Below are 23,274 nucleotides of genomic sequence, written 5' to 3' on the forward strand. Positions count from 1 at the left end.
GACACAGAGATTACTCTATTTACGTCAAAATATAAAAATAAAATGACTCGTAAATTTAAGTCTAATGATATAATTAAAACAATGAAAAGTTTAAATTATCATGAAAAAAAGAGAGTTAAAGTTCAAGGATTAAAATTAACTTTAAAATGTAAGTCCAAATATATAATTAAAATCATAAAAAATTCAAATGATCATATGAACAAAAAAAAAATAAAAGTATAAATATCAAAATATAAATTTTGTCATATGGAGTTGGGTGAATAAAACTAAGGAGTAGCAAGTTTGATTGAACCATTAAATACAGCATACTAAATAACTCAATTGTGAGTAATGAGTTTTGTTTAATCATTAAATAAAACTAGTATTAAACCCGTGATATACGGGAGATATAATTAAAATAGATTTATAAATTTAAAAATAAAAAATTAAATTCGTTATTTTAAATAATTCTAACAAAATCAATAATTATAGTTTTTTTTTCTTTTAATATTCAACATTTTATCAAGATTTAAGTTTAATTAATTATTCACTATTTAATGTGCTAATAGAGAACACCCTTAATTCAATATACCGTCACTTAATGTGGTAAAGAATAATTAACATATTAAGTAAGTTGTTATTTTTTCTCGCTTATCCTTCCACAAGATTCTTGCACTTAGTATTGTCTTTACCAATGATTTCTGAAATTATATCTTTAATAAAAATTATTAGTTATAAAAACATAAATAATTACATAATCAACTTTGTATTTTCCAAACAATTCATATTCGTCAAGTTCATCTACACTCAAAATATTAGCAAATGACTTAAAGATAAAATTTTGTATCGTAAAATTTTGTATTGGAAAATTTTGTCTTAAAAGTTAATTTCTGTAATGATAACAACACATCGAAAATATGAATTTTGACTTATTTTTCTTTCACAATAAATTAATTTTTTTCTATGGTCTTGAAAATATAATATATTAAATCTTAATTAGTATTGTAAAACCCATGCATTAGTCTTGAAAATGTGATATCTTAAATTTTAATTGGCATTGAAAAACTCATGCATTAGTCTTGCATTAAATTAAAGGTAATGATTAATTAATTATTAAGGTAAAATTATTTATTATATTATATATTTATTTATAAATATATAATAAATATAAATATAAATTAAAACTCCTAAACGTAAGGAAGCATGAGTTTTTCAATGCTAATTAAAAATTGTAAGAGAATTCTCTTACAATTTTTAATTTTTGATCTTGAAATTAAATTTCTGCAATAATAACAAAACTTTAAAAATATGGATTTTAACTTCTTCTTTTTTTCACCATGCATTAATTTTTTTCCATAGTTTTGAAAATGTGATATCTTAAATTTTAATTAGTATTGAAAAACTCATACATAGTCTTGCATTAAATTAAAAATAGTGATTAATTGATTATAAAAGTAAAACTATTTATTATATTATATATTTAATTATAAATTATAAATATAATATAAATTAAAACTCAAAAATGTGGGGAAGTATGGATTTTTCAATGCTAATTAAAAATTCTCTTAAATTTTTAATTTTTGATATTGAAATTTAATTTCTGTAATGATAACAAAACTTTGAGAATAGGGCAAAAAAGAGTTTGGAAGATTAATTTTTGGAGGGAAAAAATATTTACAAACTATTTTAGTTTATTTAATATATTATATAAAGAAAAGATAAGATTTTATACAAATGGATGATTTTTTATGACTTAATTAATAGTTTAAGTTATTAATTTATATTTCTCAAAAATAATATTTATTTTTAATTGATTGAGGGATTAATTGATGAGAAGATATGATAAAAAAATATTTATTTTTGATTAGTTAATAGTATTGAAAAACCCATACAAATTTAATGCAAATTTTAGAGGCAAAGAACAGTTTGGCAAATTTAATACAAATTTTATTAATTTCACGAATCTTTAGGCGGGAAACTGTGTGGGTTAATTTTGTGCAATGATTTTCTTATTTTTATATATATAGAAAAATATGTTAAAGAACTCGTTATTAGAAACAATGAGTTTACTCTAATCTACCAATTTATTTAGACTAGTAATCTTGTATAAACATCATATTCACAATCAATAATTCTACCAAATTCTTATTTGTTTCTAGAAAAGCATTATGATATGTGCATGGAAATGATCACAAACACATAAATCTAAGAAAATAAAAATATCAGGGTAAATCATATAAAAAATTATTAAATTTTGGTGTATTTTTTTATTTTGGTTACTAAACTTTAATTATTTGCAATGTGATCACAAAAATTTAAAAAAATTTACAATGTGGTCACATATAAGATTTTCTGGACACTCTATAGTCGGAGTAGGTAATGTGACACTGATATGACAAACAATAAAAAATACATACTGATTGTGTAAGAACAACCACTTAGAACATGCCATGTGTCAAACCCATTCTCATTCTCTATGTTCTCACCGCTTGTCGTGTCTGCTATCTTCACGGTTCGTTGCCTTCGCACCAATCAGAGGCAGTGGATATATTTGTAAGTTTGGTCTATGAATTACTATGAATGTTAAATTTTTACAAATTTCAGTTTGTATGCTAACACACAAGCAAAACAAACATATCCATCAACATTAATTCCTATTTCCTATAAACTCAAAAATTTAAATAAAAAATGTTGGATTTGCATATTTGCTCTTTATAGCTTTATTGAAAATGTTGTTACAAGTGTGCTCTAAAATTTCTTCAAATCCTATAAACAATTTATAAGAAATTACAATAATAAAATTATGATGTCAACATGTACAAATTATTAAGAAAAACTAATTACATTTTATCAGAAATTTCAAATAAAGTTAACATCATTTTATCTTATTAATTTATTTAAATAAAAATTCAACTATTTTATTTTAATTAGTTAGTGTCATCAATGCATCAATTGATGACACACTACAACAAAGCATGCCTTTTTGCTACAAAAAAATATATCAATTGGTGATTCAGACATGCTTCATCAACACTTAAAAGAGAAAATTCTGACCCTTCTTGATTCGACTCAACATACGTCAATCCAATTTGTGCTTTCCCTTTTTATGATCATATCTATGTTCAAATTTCTCTCTTTTGGTTTTACCCTTATGTTTTATAATCTACAAAAAAAAAAAGAGGCATTAACTATAAAAGTTTAATGACGACATTAATTTTGGTCATTAATGTAGTATTATTAATAATTAAATATAAATTATGTCGTTATAAAATAAATTTTAATGACAAGATAAATAAATCATCGTTAATATACCACTTTCCCGTTGATATTGACTAAAATTTTTAATTCTAACCATAATATAATTGAAAAAATTATTAAAATATAAATAACACTTATATAAGTAATTCTTAATATAATTATATTTTTCTATAAATGCACGAATATAATTATTAAAATAATATAATTGAGCATTAATTATTTATTGATAATACAATATATTAAAAAATTATGAACATATTAAAAAGAATACAATATATTAAAATAATTTATTATAATTATTATATAATTAAATTTCTAAATAAATATTAATTTGATGCAATAATTTAAATTATTTTATTATCATATTTTAGATTATTATCATAAATTATTATTTAATAATTGTCATAATTTAAATTATTCGATCAATTATCATAATCATAAATTATTTTATTTTTATCAATCAAATAATTATTAATATTATTTTCATAAATTACTTTATTTTTTATTTAACAATTAAATGTTTCAAAAAAAATAAAAAAAAATTGCAAGAGATGCCCCGCATTTTTCTCTCAAAAAAATCCCAAAATTCCCAAGAATCATGCTATTTGTACATCAAGAGTTACACCTTAAGCTACACACACGCTCACAAATGATCAAAATATCTCACGCGCCTTATCATGTCTCACTGTGAAATGCGAGGGGTATTTTAATCATGTACACGCGTATCTGTAGCCCAAGGTGTGTAGCCATTGATGTACATGAAGCATTTTCCAATCCCCAAACCCTAACTTGGTCAGCCGGAACAACTGAGCAAGCAGGCGAGAATGAGAGAGATTGGTGTCGACTTTTGAGCATAACTTCTCTGGCGGTTAGCATCTTTTTCGGTGCCTCAGGTTCGAGCCGTTTCTCTTTTTTTGTTCTTGCAATTTGATGCTCTTTTATGAAAATTCCTACTTCATTTTTTTATTTTACTTCTTCTGCTGTGTCTTTTTGTTCCCCCCTTACAGTGAGAGAGAGATAAATTTGATTTATCAATAATATTATGTTTTTATTGATTTGTCATATTAGCTTCTTGAGGTTTTTGTCATGCATCAATTTACTTGATTGTTCTTGGGAAGCATATGCCGATAGTTTTTGATATTTTGAATATAAATTGTGTCAATTTTTTTCTCTGTCGTACAAGGTTCACTGCCTTATGGTGGTTTCTTTTTTATGTATACTCTTACTTATCAAATAAAAATAAGAAAGGAATAAGTAGACTAATAAAACAAAGAAAGATAAGAGATTCTAAGTTCTCTAATAGAAAAAAAAATTGGTCTGTGGAATCCATTGCAAACATTGATTAATTTGATCAATAGACAGTGTGATTGGTAAATGTCAAATGCATTTTATAGATTTGAATTTATTCATAGAATGCAATCACAACTGCAATTATCTATTATTGATAATATGAGCAATAGTAAATAAATTTAGTTTCTGGCACTGGTAGGGGTTATACATGTGATTATCTCTCACCATAGAGATTTGGAGCCAAAAGAACATGGTGATGATTGTAGTTTCTAGTAAAAGAACCATGTACATCCATGCTCTATGTTTACCATGAATTGACTTTTGCACTAAAATGTTGCCAGCTTGCTGCTTGCTTTATATAGATTGATGTCATCCATTAGTTTCCAGACTTCATGCATCTTGCTCACAATAAACTAATGTCTATGTCTGGATTTACAAATTATTCTGAGTAATCTAGACACATATATAGTATGCTTGGCTGAACCATTGTGGTACAAGCACACCATATGTTTGATAAAATGCCTAAACCAAGTGGATTGCAAATAACGGCATCATTTTGAATACTATATACATTGATCAGATGAACTTTTACAGAATATTATTATTTTTGGATTTTTTTGGTGACATTTTAAAGTTTTTTGTGGATGGGTTTTAATTTAGAGTCACCCATTTAGCTGGTGAATTTGGGATTCATGATTTCACCTTTTGTATCCGTCTTTGGTTAGAATTGATTATGACCCAATTGATATTTTTTACCCCAAGAAGACGATACGACTTAACTGATAATGAAGACGATCATGATATATATGTTCCATATTTAAATTTTATATTTATGTATAATATATAAATTGATTTTATATCCAGAAGCAAAAGTAGAAAGCAGAACCCTTTTGAGAGGAATTAGGAGCTCCAAAAACGTAGAAAAACCCACCAAATTTGATATTTTTGGGTTCAAATTAATGACTTTTTGGTTGTTTTTTTAGAAATAAGGCAAAAGAGAGAATCGGGAATTTGTTATTACACATGTAATAATAATAATAATAACAATAACAACAAATACAACTGAATGGAATTACGGTAAATAAATAAAGAGCACATAGAGAATATAGAGAGCGCCACCAAGGTTGGTGGTGGGTGGCTTCACACACACACATATTGATTTGGCGAGGAGGCCATGGTGGTGGAGTGGGGGGTTGGTTTTGGTTTTGGGTTGATGGAAATTAAGTCGATGCTGTAGGTTTTCAAAAGGAAAAGAGTAAGAAATTTTTTCCTCCACTTGTTCTTTTTCTGCTATTGTGGATCCATTTTTTTTAACTATATCAAAGGAGAAAAAACAATCTAAGCTTAAAAAAGTTTATATGATGTGCATTTATGCTTTTGTCACCATTAAGATTCTATATAAAATTTTCTTTTCTTCCAATTTTATGTAATGCATTTTTCAACAATTATTTATTTTAGAAAATTACATGAACGTGTATTGAGAGTTTCAAAACTTTTATACTAAAGTTGAACTCTTTATTTACTTTAGTGTCCGTCACTTATTTTATTTTATATGTTTTTATTAGGTTTTCTACACGAGCTACTTCTCAGAATTTGTTATTACTTGTAAAAGTAACAAGTGATAATCTTCCTAATCTCTAATTTATGTACCGTGTCATTATTAATTATTCTCTTATTATTGAGTTTATTTCCTTGAGAAACATAGTTCATTGGAGCCAATCAATTAGAGAATGATATTGCATTTTAGTTTGGGGACTTGAACGCAGCTGTGGAGCCTTCTGCAAAGGCCATTGCGAGTCGCCTAATACCTTGTCAGTTGTGCAAGAAGTGAGAAGCAGCCTCATTCTTTATCGCCACATACATTGTGGTTTGCGTTGATTTGTTTATTCTAATTGTTCATTATGTTTGAATTCTAGGGATGCTTTGGCAAAGAGAGTTGCACAATCAATGCCTTTAAGTGGACTTTCCAGCCTAGTGGTTGCAAGACCCTCACCAGGAAACTTGTTGTCAAGCTCATTTAGTTTATGTGAGTTAATTTTAGTTTGTGCAAGGAGACTATTAGTTTTTGTTTAAATTGTTCAACATCATCAATACTTATCCAAAATAATTATCAATTATAAAGTAATATTAGTTCCAATATTTGTCATAAGTTATGTCGCTCTTATTTGAGCTGTCATTTCCTCTTCCTTTGCTTGGATTATTTCATTGCTAATTATTATAGGGGCACAATTCCTAAAAATATCAAACAATATTAGATTATTGAAAAATATTTCAATTTTGACTAGATTATTTTTTTTTTCACTTTTTACGATTTTGTGAAAAAATAATTTCATCATTGTTGTTATTTTTTCTTACTAAAAAAATTTGTCACTTATACAAATTATTGACACAAATATTTTTGTGACTATTGGGATATTGACAAAAATATTTTATCACTATTGAATAATTTTGAAAAATTTATTTTGTCAAAAAAATATTTGTCATAATATTAAATGATTGAAAAAATTATTTGTTATTATAAAATGTGCAACAAAAAATTATTCTCAAATTAGCTAATAAGTGACAATTTATTTTATCAAATTAAAAATTATGTCAAATAAGTTTTTGTCACTATTCAAATTGTGACAAAAACTTTTTGTCACAAGAAAAACTGTCACAATAAAACATATGATTTGTATTTAAAATTTAGATGTATTGTGACTGAATAACACTTATTGTGATAAAAATATTTTATTTTACAACAAAATAATTTGTCAAGTAGTTTAAGTGGCAAATATCTTTGTTACAATAAAACTAATGATATTATCACAAAACTCACTTATTGAGACAAGCTTGTTGTGACTAATGTGATGACAAACTAATTTCGTCACAATAAATATGTTGTGACAATTTTCATAATTATTGTGACAAATTAATTTATCACAACAAGTCTAAATTCTTGTTGTGAAGGAGAGAGAAAGAGGTGGTGGCATATCTCACATCAACGAGGAGAGAGATTTGGTGATCAATATTATATTGACAAGGGAGATGGTGGTTTTGGCTTCCAGCTAGTGGTGGTTTTGTGATGGAGTTGCGACGATCAAAGGGTGGAGGTTTTAGATGATTGGAGATGGCAATAACGATGGTGCTTAATGACGTCTAATAAAGATGCAATGATGACTCTTGATTGAGAGAGAGGAAGAACGGAGGACAAATTAAGGAGAGGGAAAGATGTGGGCGAACTATATCTAGCTATGGAATCATGAGAATGTGAGTGCGAGAGCGTTACACATGAGGAAAAGATAAAATAATGATCGTAATTTGAATTTTACATAAAATAAATATATAAATAAATAAAAATTTCTTTTATTTATTTATTTTATCAATTTGGCCCTTCTGATATAAATTTTAAATTTTAAGTTAACTTGAAACTTTGGGCTTTCACAAGTTATAAGACCAATTTTGTTATATGAAAAATATTGGACAATAATGCACTAACATGTGCAAAATATGAGCACAACATAGATAAGAATGTTAAGATGAATATGCAATCATATAATAAAAGATAAGGATAAGGTCATAATGGCTTCAATTGGATATAAGATGTATAAAACACAATTAAGATGGTTTTGTTATGTAAAAAGAATACCACACAAGATAATAGATGAAATAGAACAAGTATTTAGTAAAAGAAATAAAAGGATACCAAGAACAACTTGGTGGAATAAGATCCTTACAAGGGCTTTATTGAAAATAAGATCATATATAAAAATAAGTAGCAAACTAAAATTCATGTAGATAACCCAACATAGTGGGATTAATGCACACAAGCACTACAATGTGTTGCTAAGAGAATAATTCCCCTACGATTACTCATTTATCTAGAATTCATAATATTTAATTTGATGAGTTCTACACTAGTTATTGATTATTTGACACCACCCTCCTCCTTTATCTAGGCTTACTTCCAATACTAAAAGTTGAATGGATTACTCAATTCACAAGCAAATCTTTATCCTACCAACGCGGGTGTTCAATATGATGTTGATCCAATGATGCATAAAATATTTTCATAAGCTTAGAGCTTTGGAACATGATGAAATATTATATTATGTACAATTGCAAGTTTACATTGTTGTCAACAGGTAATATTCTTCTCCCTTCCAACTCAACTAAGATGGTGGTCATTATTGACGTGACGATAATGCTCCTTTTAGTTTGTGGAGGTCCTTCAAGGTTCCTATATCAAGTATCAATCTCCGAGTTGTTGCATTATGGGTTTTAGCTCTATCTTTTTACCTTTGAACTTAATGATTAACTTACTTTCTTAAAGCTAATCAACTACCTCTGGTTGTGATTATTTTCTGGATAACTTTTCTGAAGGCAGTGTTGTTTTCATATGCATGTATTCTTGGATGTCAAATTTGATACGGACATGATTGCTGACAGGGGCGGATGCAAAGGCCTTACTGGGACTGGGCTGTGCTTGAGATTTTATATATTTATATATATATATATTACTATTTATTATATATATATTTTTACTATTTAGTTGGGGCTGGCACGGGCTGAAGCCCGTGCCAGCCCTCCCTTACATCCGCCCCTGATTGCTTAGCCCGTGCCAGCCCTCCCTTACATCCGTCCCTGATTGCTGATGCATACCCTTCTTGTATATCTAGTTTGTCCTTAACTTACGGGGATTCCTTGTGTTCATTAATCTATTTTTTAATGTTTGTTGCTGTACTCTTCTCCTCAACACCCCACCCCCCGGTTTCCTATTGTTATTTTGGTGTGGTGCCATTCCTTCTTGACAGAATGACTTTAACTTTGAGAAGAGGGATTGAATGACTGTAGATCCAATTAAAAGAATTGCCAGCCGGATCACAGTTGGTGAGAACAGTATTTATTTTTTATTGATATATATGCAAGATATGTAACGTCCTAGAGCTACAAAAGTCATCTTGACCTAACCTTTATTATCGTTTGTTCAGTAGATCATGGGACTAAATCCTCCTTTTGGAGTAAATGCTTCCCTTGCAAATAAGTTCATTGACAAGGCACTTGAGTTTGAGCCAAAGCTCCTTATCTTAATTGTTCCCAAAGAGACAGAAAGGTACTCTTCTCGTATGCATGCTACTTTCATCTCTCTCTCTCTCTAACATGCTCCCTCCCTGCGTACCAGGTTGGATGAAAAAATGAATCCTTATGATCTGGTATATGGGAGAATGATGAGTTGCTTTCGGGGAAGGTTCTGCTCCATTTACTAGTGGATTAGGAATTGTGTGTTGCAAAGCATATTGGTGGCTTATACTAGTAGTGACTTAGACAAATTTATCAATCTATACATGGTTTAAAGAAAATTATACTTTTATTGGTATTTTTAATTTTTTGATCAAATTCTTTGTTTTTGTCAATAATATCATAAATTTATTTACTTTCAATTATGGATTATCAATTATTCCCATTAGATGTTCACATTAAAATATAATGAACATGCATGATGTATAACGCTTTCACTATGCTTCACCAAGAAGTGAAGGCCCACAAACATCCATTTTTTAACTACTCACTTCTTTGTTATTCTCCATAAGGTAAGTAATCTTATTCTCTTTTTTACCTCATTCTCTTTAATTTTTTGTTTTCCCTCCATCCGTATTGCATGTCACGATCATTGCACTAACTTAAGTATCGAAATAACTTTTGAAAATCCCTTGGGGGCAAGTTTTTTTTTTTTTTTTTTTTTTTTCTGGTTGGGCTCAAAATTAACCTTTAATTATATATTTTTAGTTTTGTATTTCTTTGAAGTGCAATATTAAAAGCAAATTAGCATATTTTCTTGAAATTTTAATATGTTAGTGGATTTGAAAAAAAAAATTACAAAATATTTCATCAAAACATAAAAAAATTGATACATATATTCTACTTTTAAAATAAGGGGATCTCTCTCGCTAAGCAAAAAGTATCATAAGCTCATCTGATGATTTGAACTAGAGGTGTCAATGTTGGATCATGTAAAAAAAGAAAAAAAAAAAAGAGTTGAGTTTGCCTTAATGGATTCCCAAAACAGTCAATTTGATACTTAAGTTAGCGTGATGGTCGTGACATGCAATATGGAAGGAGGGGAAACAAGAAATTAAAGAGAGAGATAAATAAGATAATAAAATTATTTATTTTATCGAAAATAACAAAGAAGTAAATGAGTAATTAAAGAGTAGATGCTTGTGGATCTTACTTAGTGAAGCTTGGTGAGAGCTTTATACATGAGCATCACCACCTAATGTCTACATGTGAACTGCAATGATAAATATCATGTTGATTGTCGGTGTAGATAAGACACTTGAAATGTCAAACCAAATTTCTATGGTGGCTAAAGTAGGGACATTGACTAATCTGTAGGTGTTAAGGCATCAAACGGTTGGCTTATAGTTGGCAAGGCTGGTTGCATGTAGTCGGTCTGCTCTCCATAAGTAGTAATGGGTTATGAAAAAGTCACCATATTCTTTTATTAATGGCCTTTGGCATTGTTGCTTGTCAAAACCCTTCTTGTTGATGAGGATTTTTCCCCGAACTTAGTGTCACATGGCGAGTGTTTTTTTAATAAGAATAAATAAAACAAAAACAATGTTAGAACGACACCAAATCAAGGCTAGGGTAAACCCCGAACCACCAAAGCAAAGTAAGGGCTAAGGCACAACAACCATCACCCTCTGGGTCAAGAGAAAAAAAAAGAACTAAATATATATATATATATATATCAACAAATAGAAAAACGAAATTAGCATCCAGAAACGAAAATTAAAACCAGCATGAGACTTTAGGATTACAATAACCAACCTCCAACAGCAAACAAACGAATGCTCAATTGGGAGAAATAGTTTGGTCTCTCGAAAGCTATCAGACATAACGAAGAGCATAAGTTTGAAGAGACGACCTAAAATAGATAGTCGTCAACAGGTCCACATTGCGAACAGAATCTGGCGAGCCAACTGAGGAGTAGATCTCCCCTGATCTCGAAAGCATCTGTTGTTATGCTCTTCCAGATAAAATACACTAAAGCATGAAGCATCAACCTATTCAAGAACTATATCATACTCAACTATATCAAAACTTTAGCAAAATTTTAACTTCAAGCTAAGCTTTAATCTTTTAATTAGTAGCATCATACTTTTTATTTAGATTCAATTATAGATCACTGTGTACCTTGTAAAATGTTGTGGTAAAAATTTGACATAACAAGCTTGATGTATAATAAATTTGAATAACGATATGTAATAAGCTTGACATAACATCATGCATATTGCATTATATTTTAATGTGAATATCTAATGGGAATAATTGATAATTCATAATTAAAAGTACACAAATTTATGATGTTATTATTGAAAAAATAAAGAATTGATCAAAAAATTAAAAAAAACTGATAAAGTACAATTTTCTTTAAATCATGTATAGGTTAATAAAGTTGTCTAAGTCACTATTATTAAAAGTATATTTTGAGCAAACAATTTTGCGTGATAATATAACAATAGTCCAAATCAATATAATAATATGGTGGACAAACTATGTTCCAGACGTCTTTTAATTTGAAACTTCAAATCTTGGGTTTAGTATCTTTTGATCAATTGGACAATTATTCACTTTATAAGTCATATATTTAAGTAAGGCAAAGCAAGGAAGTTGTAAAACTAACTGAGTAAAACTATATGGCCAAAACTATCACTACAAAAAGAGGTATTTCTTGACATTTCTTAAACATGGTAAAAGTGAAAAAAGAGGACAAAATTTAAGAAAAACCTTAGAATAATTACACAGTGCCACGTATTTATAATAAATAAATTTATAAATAAACCCTATAAAATATATTTATTATCCTCATCATAAAAACGTGACAATATATAATTAACTTGAGATATAACTAGCGCGATGCCTTAGGCACAAAATACCTTTCAGGGAATGTGGCATATCATATATGATATAATTGGACAGAGAAGAGTGACATGCGAGTCTAGAGCACAACTATTCTTTTTAAAATCGATTCTTAACAACACCACACTAACGACAAATTAAATCACAACCTAAAGTTGTTTTCTAGATACTGTCCTAATATATCCACAACTAAAGCTGATCAAAAGCCACCTAACCGTTTCATATGATCTCAACTGGAATATAGGAAACACAGACACATACCAAAAAAGGGAAAAGAAAAGAAGACTAATTTACTGTTTACTCGTTAAGCCAGCCTGCTGAGTTGTGAGGTGAGGTGCTGCGAGAAAGAGCAGGAGCAAAGCCCGACAGATGAGGATGATATTGAGGGCGAGGAGGAAGAGGATCAGGCATGGAATTTCTACTAGCTGGAGGTGGCTCATGCCCGTTTAATTCATCCAATTGCGGTGCATGTCGCTGCCCAACAGATGTGTTCTTCATCTGGCTGTAAGACGAGTTCACTGTCGAACCCACGTGGTCGCGAGGAGAAGAAAACTTAAGTCTTTCAGCTGCTGCCAGAAGGCTGCTTCTTCGACTGTCAGTACCCGGAGTTGGTTGGCCAAGATATGACCCATAACCATGGCTGCTTGCATCCCCTCTCCGGGGGCCCGCAAACCGTTCCTCTGATGTGTTCTTCACCCCAAAACCACAATCAGGAGTTGCTTGATTTATCCCATGGCCATGGTTCTCCTGGACTTGTCCAATAACATTACCATGAGGGGGGCAGTCATAATTGTCTTCAGAGGCACGCGTTCTTTCTTGGAGCTGTTCGCGTGATTCATTTTGAACAGGAGGATGATCATCAATTGGCATGGAAGTTTGACCCTTGGGAGCATGATCTCTCTCTCCATAACCAGCTGAAACCAGTGGTTGGTTCGGATGATCTCCAAAATATGAGCATTCTCCTACCCTGGACGTGTGTCCGTGCTTTTGAGCAATTTTCATGTGTTCATCAGTCCAATCAGGACGACTCCATAGATAGAGCAGTGGTGGTTTTACATTCCAATCCTCAATTTGGTTGCCATTTACATCAACAGATCCAGGTAAATAGAAGGACTGGATGAACAAATAAACATAGTATAAGCCACCAATGTGCTTTGCAACACACAGTTCCTAATCCACTAGTAAATGCAGCAGAAACTTGGTACTTATTTTACCTTCCCCGAAAGCAACTCATCATTCTCCCATACCAGATCATAAGGATTCATTTTTTCATCCAACCTGGTATGCAGGGAGGGAGCATGTTAGAGAGAGAGAGATGAAAGTAGTGTTTTGCATACGAAAGAGTACCTTTCTGTCTCTTTAGGAACAACTAAGATAAGGAGCTTTGGCTCAAACTCAAGTGCCTTGTCAATGAACTTATTTGCAAGGGAAGCATTTACTCCAAAAGGAGGATTTAGTCCCATGATCTACTCAACAGACGATAATAAAGGTTAGGTCAAGAGGACTTTTGTAGCTCTAGGACATTATATATCTTGCACATATATCAATAAAAAATAAATACTGTTCTCACCAACTGTGACCCGGCTGGCAATTCTTTTGGATCTACAGTCATCCAATCCCTCTTCTCAAAGTTAAAGTCATTCTGTCAAGAAGGAATGGCACCACACCAAAATAACAATAGGAAACCGAGGGGGGGGGGGAGTTGAGAAGAGTACAGCAACATTAAAAAATAGATTAATGAACACAAGGAATCCCCGAAAGTTACAGTCACACTAGAAATACAAGAAGGGTTTGCATCAGCAATCATATCCGTATCAAATTTGACATCCAAGAATACATGCATATGAAAATAACACTTCCTTTAGAAAAGTTATCCAGAAAATAAGCACAACCAGAGGTAGTTGACTATCTTTAAGAAAGTAAGTTAATCATTAAGTTCAAAGGTAAAAAGACAGAGCTAAAACCCATAATGCAACAACTCGGAGATTGATACTTGATAGAAACATTGAAGGACCTCCACAAACTAAAAGGAGCATTATCATCACGTCAATAATGACCACCATCTTAGTTGAGTGGGATGGGAGAAGAATATTACCTGTTGACAACAAGGTAAACATGCAACTGTACTTAATACAATATTTCATCATGTTCTAGAGCTCTAAGCTTATGAAAATATTTTATGTATCATCAGATCAACATCATATTGAATGCCCGATAAAGACTTGATATGATGTTGTATATTGGATCAAACTCATAAGTTTGCTTGTGAATTGAGTAATCTATTCAACTTTTAGTATTGACAGTAATCCTCCTATTTACAATCGATCCCAAGCCCAGATAAAGGAAGAGGGTGGTGTCAAATAATCGATAGCTAGTGTAGAACTCATCAAATTAAATATTATGAATTCTAGACAAATGAGTAATCGTTAGGCCATTATTCTTTTAGCAACACAGTGTAGTGCTTGTGTGCATTAATCCCACTATGTTGGGTTAACTACATGAATTTTAGTTTGTTACTCATTTTTATATATGGCTTATCTTCTATAAGGCCCTCGTAAGGGTCTCCCACCACGCTGTTCTTTGTCTTTCTCTACTTTTTTTTGCTAAATACTTGTTCTATTTCATCCATTATCTCTCGTGGTATTCTTTTCACATGACAAAACCATCTTAATTGTGTCTTATACATCTTATCTTCAATAGAAGCGATTCTGATCTTATCTTATCTTTAATTTTATCTTTTATTATATGGTTGCACATCTATCTTAACATCCTTATCTCTACTATGCTCTTATTTTGTGCATTATTGCCTAATATTTTTCATATAGCAAAATTGGTCTTATAACTTGTGAAAGCCCAAAGTTTCAGGGAAACTTAAATTTAAAATTTAAATGAGAAGGGCCAAGTTGATAAAATAAATAAATAAAATAATTATTTATTTATTTACTTTATGTAAAATTCAAATTACGATCATTATTTTATCTTTCCCTCATGTGTGATGCTCTCCCACTTCCCTTGTCATGATTCCATAGCTAGATGTAGTGCCACCTCCCACCATCTTTCCCTCCCCGTCGTCCTCCCCTCTTCCTCTCTCTCAATCAAGAGCCATCTTTGCATCTCCATTGGACGTTACTAAGCACCATCGTTATCGCCATCTCCAACCACCTAAACCACCAACTTTTGATTGTCACAACTCCATCACAAAGCCACCACTACAAGCCAAAAACACCATCTCCCTTGTCACTACCATGTTGATCACCAAATCTCTATCCCAACTGATGTGAGATATGCCACCAACTCTCTCTCTCTCCCCTTGTTACTTCATTTCTTTGAGCCACAAACACTCTTCTTGTTGGTTGGCACCATCCCCAATCTTAGATTGCCAAACCCACTAAGAACCATGACCTTCTCGTTCTCCATGGCTTTTAGCCATTATTGCTTTCACCACCATTTAATGACTCCCCTTGACTACCATTGTGATTGCTACTATTGTTGCCTCAATCAACTGTCAATTGCATTGAACTCCATACTTGAGATTGGGGTATAATTGTAGTTTATGTTGTATGTTAGGATTGTGAGGATGCCAATGCACCTTGTCAGGTTATACACAAAATGAAAACTTTGATTTAGGGATACCCAAACACATGAAATTCATCTTCAAGCTCTTGCTTAGTGACGCAAAGGTCTAAGTTTCCAACATAGACACGACACATCTTCTAGTGTTCCTGAAACCTTCTAAAACAACAATACCACACAATTAGAATGGTTGTGACGTAATGCAACTAGAAGGGAACAATGTTAGATTTGAGTTTTTGGAAGGATGTGAATGTAATGCATTGCTATTGGCAACTGTGATGTTGATTGAGTTGCGTGAGAAGACAATTGTAACTAAGAGTCATGCATCCAAATAGAGATGCGTGAAGGGGATGTCAAATCTAGTGCACTTACTATGGCACATCAAATAGAAATGATGGATATAAAGCACATCCAATTTTCTCTATCCTTGTTTTGAAGGAACATGGCTAGGACCCCACACATAGAAATGAACAATTGAAAAGGGAGAACTGACACACCTATTGACTTTACTTAGGAATGAACTACGACAATGTTTTCCAAGTTGACATAACTCACTTGAAGGTACAAAGGTTGGACAAACTAGAAACCATCTTCTTTAGACTAGATAGAGATGGGTGCCCAAACCAACAATGTGCTGGTAGGGGTGAAACAATAGTAGTGCAAGCCACCATGGAGCAGATGGAGATAGATATTATATCCCCAAGACTCATGCCTCGTGTCAATCATCTACCTAGTCTATCGATCTAGAACAAGGACAAAATTAGACAAAAAGGTTATGGAAAAATTAAAATTGCGAGTGAGTTTACTAATAGAAAGTAAATTAAAGGGAGTTGTGGTACATGTAGAACAAATGACAACAACAAAGTAGAAAATGGTTTAACACTCCCGATACCCTTGATTGATGCTTGAGAACCATCAGCCAGTGTAATAATAGGTAAAGACCTTGAACTTTGGATATGAGAGAATAGAGAATTGTTACTAGACATGTGATTAGTAGCATCAAAGTCAAAAATCAATAGATTGAGGGAAGAGAATTGTGAAAATTGAGGAGTACCTGTGCGAGCAAAAGATACCATAGATGAAGATTCATGTTGTGTTGCTTGGAACTAAAGGAACTACGCATACTCTTCCCTTAAGATAGTCACTAAAGAGGATATACTAAGTTGTATAGTTTCTTGAGGATGACCACGTCCGTTGCCACAACAACCACTACTACCTCTAGGGTTGTTAGACATCTCAACTCTTTAGGAATTCTCTTACCATCCAGTTCACAAACTGCATTGTGTGCATCCCTATGGCCATTCTAGTTCACGAATTGGCAACCTTTTTGCAAGCCAAATACTACAGATAACTCCAAACACACAGAATTCTTCTTCAAGCTCTCGCTTAGTGATGCATGGGTCTTAGTTTCTAATGTAAACACATGACATCATCTAGTATTTTTGAAATCTTGGACCTGAGCAACAAAGATACAACGCAAGCAGATGACAAATGCGTAAGCCTGTTGGGCAGTGTATCGACTATTTATATGAAATTTTTCTTCATGAAAGTTTAGACATTGGGCAGGTTTTTGCTTAATTAAAAACAGTTTAGGTATGTTTCTGTAAGATTAATATAAAGTTTAATAAAAAAATGTATACTATAACAAACCTCAGGTAGTTTTTATAATTATCCCTTTTACAAACTGTTGGTGTCCCTTTAGATGTCATCACGATGTTAAGATTCAAGAGAGGCACTGGCATTTATATATACCAAAATAAAAATTAAAGACAATAAAAAAATGGAGCAAAATACAAAAGAAAGTTAAAATAACATAGAAAGGGTGTAGTTTACCTTTGCTTGTACAATGCCATAGTTTTTATATGAGCACTTCTTGCCTGTCTTCTCGAGCTTTTTCTTCATGAGAGAGTTGAAATCATTAGCTCCACAGCAGAAATCAACTATCTGTTTAAAAGCAATAAGCACTTAGATAAGCCACGTCGAGAAGTTACATTGGAACTGGGACAAACCATTACTACATCCCTGTTTTTACTCATACCACAGTTTTCTTTTGATAAGGAAATTAAATTTCATCCCATTTTTTCACTCACTCCAAAACCAAGCAACTTCTGGCCACTTCACCTCATGCTGTAGTGAGTGCAATAGAACCTAGCTCAGTTAGTGATGCTCTCTTGGATCCTAGGTGGATTAAAGTTATGCAAGAAGAGTTTAATACCATGCAGCATAATGGTACATGGGGGCTTGTTCCTTACTCTCCTGACATTAATTTGATTGGCTGTAAATGGGTGTTTCATATCAAGTATAATTCAGCTGGGTCAGTTTTAAAGTCTAAAGTCGGTGAGTGGCTAAGGGGTTCCATCAAAATCCTAGTATAGACTATGATGAAACCTTCAGTCCAATGGTTAAGGCACCTACTATACGTATTTTTATTACCCTCGTGGTGACATTTGGTTGGGATATTTAATAGGTTGATGTGAGTAATGCCTTTCCTAATGGAGATTTGTCAGAAATAGTTTACATGTCCCACCCTGAAGGCTTTGTTAACTCAAGAGTATCCTTCTTACGTTTTTCAACTAACAAAGTCTCTATATAGCCTTAAACAAGCCCCTTGTGCTTCGTACACAAAGCTTAGGACAACATTGCAAAAATGGGGATTTGTTAGAGCAATTTCTTATGCTTCCCTTTTTATTAAGAAACAACAGGAATCTGTTCTGTTCATTCTTCTGTATGTTGATACTCTTACCATTGGTTCAGATCCTAACACACTTTAGTCATTTATTCGCGATTTGGACACTCATATTGCTCTCAAAACTCTGGGTTCTATGAGCTATTTTCTAGGTTTTGAAGCTTATAGGGACAACAAAGGTAGTCAGTCCAAATATACTGTTGATTTGTTGAGAAGGCTAGTATACAAGAATGCAAGCCATGTTCTACACCAGTTAATCTGGAAACTCCTATGACAGATGATGGAGAACTGTTTTCAGATCCATCTTTATAAACTCCTATAGCACTAGTTCAGTGTGAACCTAGGTAGCGAACTAAACAGAGAGGAGGAATGGGGAGGGAATTATAGAAGAGACGTGAGGGAGAAAGAGAGAAATAAGAGAGGATAACAGATTCTTTGATTGAATTTCTGAATTGCTTTTACAGAAGAGAGTATAGGCTTATATAGCTTAGCCAAGAGTGCTGCCACAAAGAATCACTCCACCTCTAACAAACTATTTTGTCCTATTCTAACATTTGGACACCTGGCAGATTCTGCCATAATAATCTTCCTAGCTGGAAAGTAAATCATAACCAACTATCTAGCTGGAAAGTAAACATATGCAAGGAAATAAAATACTGGGAAATACATATAGGAAATAACTGATCTTTAGCTTGAAATTTTAACCACAACCATAGCCTTTTTTGATCTCATGACATTACCCCTTCTATCAAAATTTCTTATCCTCAAGAAATACTCAAGAGGCCGGCCGTCCTGCTACATCAACGTAGGTAGGTACTCCCAGGTGTCCTCCTCGGGTGGTTTTCCCTGCCACCTGACCCTGACTTGAATGAGGGGGGCCCCTTGATGGTGGATTACCCTCCTTTCTATTATGGCCTCTGGTTCCCTCAAGCCCTCCTTCTCCTCCGATAGAGTTGGTAGCTCTTGGCTAGCTCTCTCATTTCCAGTGGACTTTTTTAGCAAGGAGACATGAAAGACTGGATGGATCTTGGTTCCCTCTGGCAGCTGCAACCGGTAGGCTACCTTGCCTATTCGGGCTGTGATAAGGAATGAGCCAAAGTACTTGGGGCTAAGTTTAGATACCTGCCCTTGAGTGGTGGTCTTCAGATGTGGGTATCTTAGCCTCAAGTAGACTCTTTTCCCTACTTTAAATTCCCGATCACTTCTCCGTTTATCGGCATTTTGCTTCATCCTATTTTGGGCTGCTGCCAACTCTTGTTTCAGTTGTCCCAGCACCTCCCTTCTCTGTCGTAGGTATTCTTCTACGGCAGTGGCTGTTGTTTGCCCTCCGGTGGCTGGTAGGGGAGGTGGTTTATACCCATAGACAGCCTCAAACGGAGTCATTTTAGTAGAAACATGGTGGCAGGAGTTGTACCACCACTGTGTCATGGCCAGCCACCTACGCCAACTCTTGGGCTGTCTCATACACATGCACCTTAGATAAGTTCCTAAGCTTTGGTTAACCCTTTCGGTCTGGCCGTCAATTTGTGGGTGGTATGTTGTTGATAGGCTGAGTTCGGTACCCACATTTTTCATCAATTCCTTCCAAAAATGGCTCGTAAACACCTTATCCCTATCTGAAATGATGGTTTTGGAGACCTCGTGTAAAGCCACCACCTGATCCATAAACACCCTGGCCACCTCTTGGATCGTGTAAGGATGAGATAATCCTGCAAAGTGTGCGAATTTAGTTAGTTGATCCACTACCACCAGCACACAATCCTTCCCTTCTGATCTTGGTAGGCCCTCTATGAAATCCATGGACAAAGCCACGGTTGCTCTGGAATCTGCAAGGGCTGCAATAACCCCGGGTAGGTTACATTTTCATGCTTGCACTTTCGACATATGTCACAACCCAGCACATGTTCCTTCACAGTTCCCTTAAGTTGAGGCCAATAAAATAATTGTTTAACCCTCAAATAAGTATTTTGGATACCTGAATGTCCCCCCATGGGAGATTCGTGTAACGACTGCAAGATGCTCCTCTTAAGCTCAGCCTTATCGCCCACGACTATCCGGCCCTTGTATCTCAACAATCCATCCTTGAGAACATATCCTTCCACCTCACTACCCCCCATTGCTACCTTCTCTAGAATTTACTTGATGTGTTCATCCCCATCATAGTTGCTCACCACTTCACTGCACCACTCGGGTATAACCATAGTGATGGCAGCGGCTTCCCTTTCTTCGTGACACCTTGATAGAGCATCTGCTGCCTGATTTTCCTTGCCCTTCTTGCATTGTACAGAGTAGTCAAGTCCCATTAGCTTGGCCATTCCTTTCTTTTGTAACTGAGTTTGTAGGTTCTGTTGCAACAAAAATTTGAGAGACTCATGGTCAGTCTTAATTACAAACCTTCCCATCTCCAAACAATGCCTCCACTTCTCCACTTCCATGACAACAACTAAAAACTCCTTCTTGCAAATGCTTAGGTTCAGGTGTCTTGGGCTTAGAGCTTGGCTGAGGAACGAGAGGGGCTGGCCATCCTGCATAAGTACTGCCCCAATACCTACACCGCTAGCATTCGTTTCTAGCACAAACGGCCTACTGAAGTCTGGCAGTCCCAAGGTTGGGACCCTACTCATTGCGACCTTCAACTTACCGAAGGCTGCATCAGCCTCAGGACCCCAATGGAAGTTTCCCTTCTTCAACAACTCGGTGAGGGGCTTACTTATGACTCCATGACCCTTCACAAACCTGCGATAATATCCTGTCAAGCCCAGGAATCCTCGGAGCGCTCTTAAGGTATTGGGTTTGGGCCAATTCAGCATGACCTCCACTTTCTTTGGGTTGGTACTAACCCCCTTTCCTGAAATTAGGTGTCCCAAGTACTCCACTTGGGGTTGGGCGAATGCACACTTAGACGACCTCGAAGGTGGTTTTTAGGTGGGCTATGTGTTGGTCTAAGGTAGGACTGTAAACTAGAATGTCATCGAAGAAAAAAAGTATGAATTTTCGTAGGTAAGGCTCAAATATTTGGTTCATTAAGGATTGGAAAGTTGCCGGGCATTGGTGAGCCCAAATGACATCACCAAGAACTCAAAATAGCCATGATGGGTTTGGAAGGCAATCTTATGTATATCCTCGGGCTTCATCCGGATTTGATGGTAGCCCGACCTTAGATCCAGTTTTGAAAAGAATTCAACTTGGTGTAATTCGTCCATTAGGTCTTCTACAAGGGGTATGGGAAATTTATCCTTGATGATCAGGGCGTTGAGTTGACGGTAGTTCACACAAAAACGCCAAGAAGCATCTTTTTTCTTTACCAAGAGGACCGATGAGGCAAATGGGCTCTGGTTGGGTCGGATGAAGGATCGGTTCAACATTTCCCTCACCATTTTTTCAATTTCAGTCTTTTGGGTAGGCGCATAACGGTAGGCTCTCATGTTGATAGGTTCGGCATTGGCTTTGAGGTTAATTGCGTGGTCTAGGGTGCAGTTAGGAGGTAGGACATTTGGTTCTTCGAATAAGTCCTTAAATTCCATCAATAATTCATTAATAAGGGTCAGTGTGCTTACCTGATCGGAATTACCTGGTGGGTGACTGATCGAGAGTTGCAACTCTCCATAATCTTCCCCTCTTCGTCGTTCTTCCACTTCTATGATCGAGAACAGCTGCGAAAGCTGACTCCATTTGCTCTGCAGGACCCTCTTAAGCCTCTTCCCGATGATCATTTTGCATGCAACAGCCTCCTTCCCACTGGTGAGAGTCATCCTTTTGCCCTCATTTTCGGATGACACTTCCATCCTGTTGAAATCAAAGCATATGGGGCTCACCCCTTTCATCCAATCACACCCAAGACTACATCACACCCTCCTAGTTGTAGCGACCTGAGGTTTGCCTTGAATTTCTCTTCTTGCATTTCCCAAATGAACCCCAAGCAGGCTAAGTTACTCACCACCCGATTTCCATTAGCAACCGTCACGCTCAAAGGTAGTGTACCTGTGAGTTGACACTTGAGCTTTTTGGCAGTGTTATCATCGAGGAAGCTATGTGTGCTTCCGCTGTCAATTAGGATGGGCAAGCTACATTCCTTAACCTTCCCTTCAACCTTAATTATCTTGTTATTAGTGACTCCCTTGAGTGCATGGAGGGATATCTCTCCGCTGTCCTCTATTCCCTCTTCATCGGTTTCGTCCACCTCCTCTCCTTCTCGTCTATTTCTCCTCCTCGGCCTTCTAATAACAGGAGCTGGCGATTGCATTGGTGGCTGGGAAAGTACCTATCTGCACATCTATAACAGGCTCTAGGTTGCCTTTTAGGATCATTGGGTCTCCCACCAAAATTGGAATTGACAAAATTCCTACCCCCTACATTACCTCTTACCATCTCCCTGTTGACCCCCTTGCTGTTCCCTTCTTGTAGCCAGTTTCCTGAGTGTCCCATCCTTTGTTGTTGCACCCTCTGCTTCTTTAACAAGGCCTCCACCACCATCTCTTGTAACTTGGTGCTTTTAGCTGCCTGCTCCACCGTTCTTGGCCTGATCATTTTCACCATAGGCCTCAAGTCTTCTCCCAGACCACTGAGGAAGCTAGAGACAAAGT

General features: G+C 34.4%; 1 protein-coding gene across 1 annotated transcript in view; it reads right to left on the reverse strand.

The window, feature by feature from the left end:
* Positions 1 to 12,512: 12,512 nt before the first annotated feature.
* Positions 12,513 to 23,274, reverse strand: part of LOC127792426 (protein ENHANCED DOWNY MILDEW 2-like) — a 134,090-nt gene continuing 123,328 nt past the window's right edge. The window contains exons 14-18 of the mRNA XM_052322910.1: positions 17,839 to 17,949; positions 14,003 to 14,074; positions 13,780 to 13,898; positions 13,647 to 13,710; positions 12,513 to 13,545 (exon numbers count right to left, since the gene is read on the reverse strand). Of these exons, the coding sequence (XP_052178870.1) occupies positions 12,730 to 13,545; positions 13,647 to 13,710; positions 13,780 to 13,898; positions 14,003 to 14,074; positions 17,839 to 17,949 (1,182 nt within the window). The 3' untranslated portion in view covers positions 12,513 to 12,729. The remainder of the gene's footprint in view (positions 13,546 to 13,646; positions 13,711 to 13,779; positions 13,899 to 14,002; positions 14,075 to 17,838; positions 17,950 to 23,274) is intronic.

Source organism: Diospyros lotus, chromosome 15, assembly GCF_014633365.1.
Source record: "Diospyros lotus cultivar Yz01 chromosome 15, ASM1463336v1, whole genome shotgun sequence".
Taxonomy (NCBI): Eukaryota; Viridiplantae; Streptophyta; class Magnoliopsida; order Ericales; family Ebenaceae; genus Diospyros; species Diospyros lotus.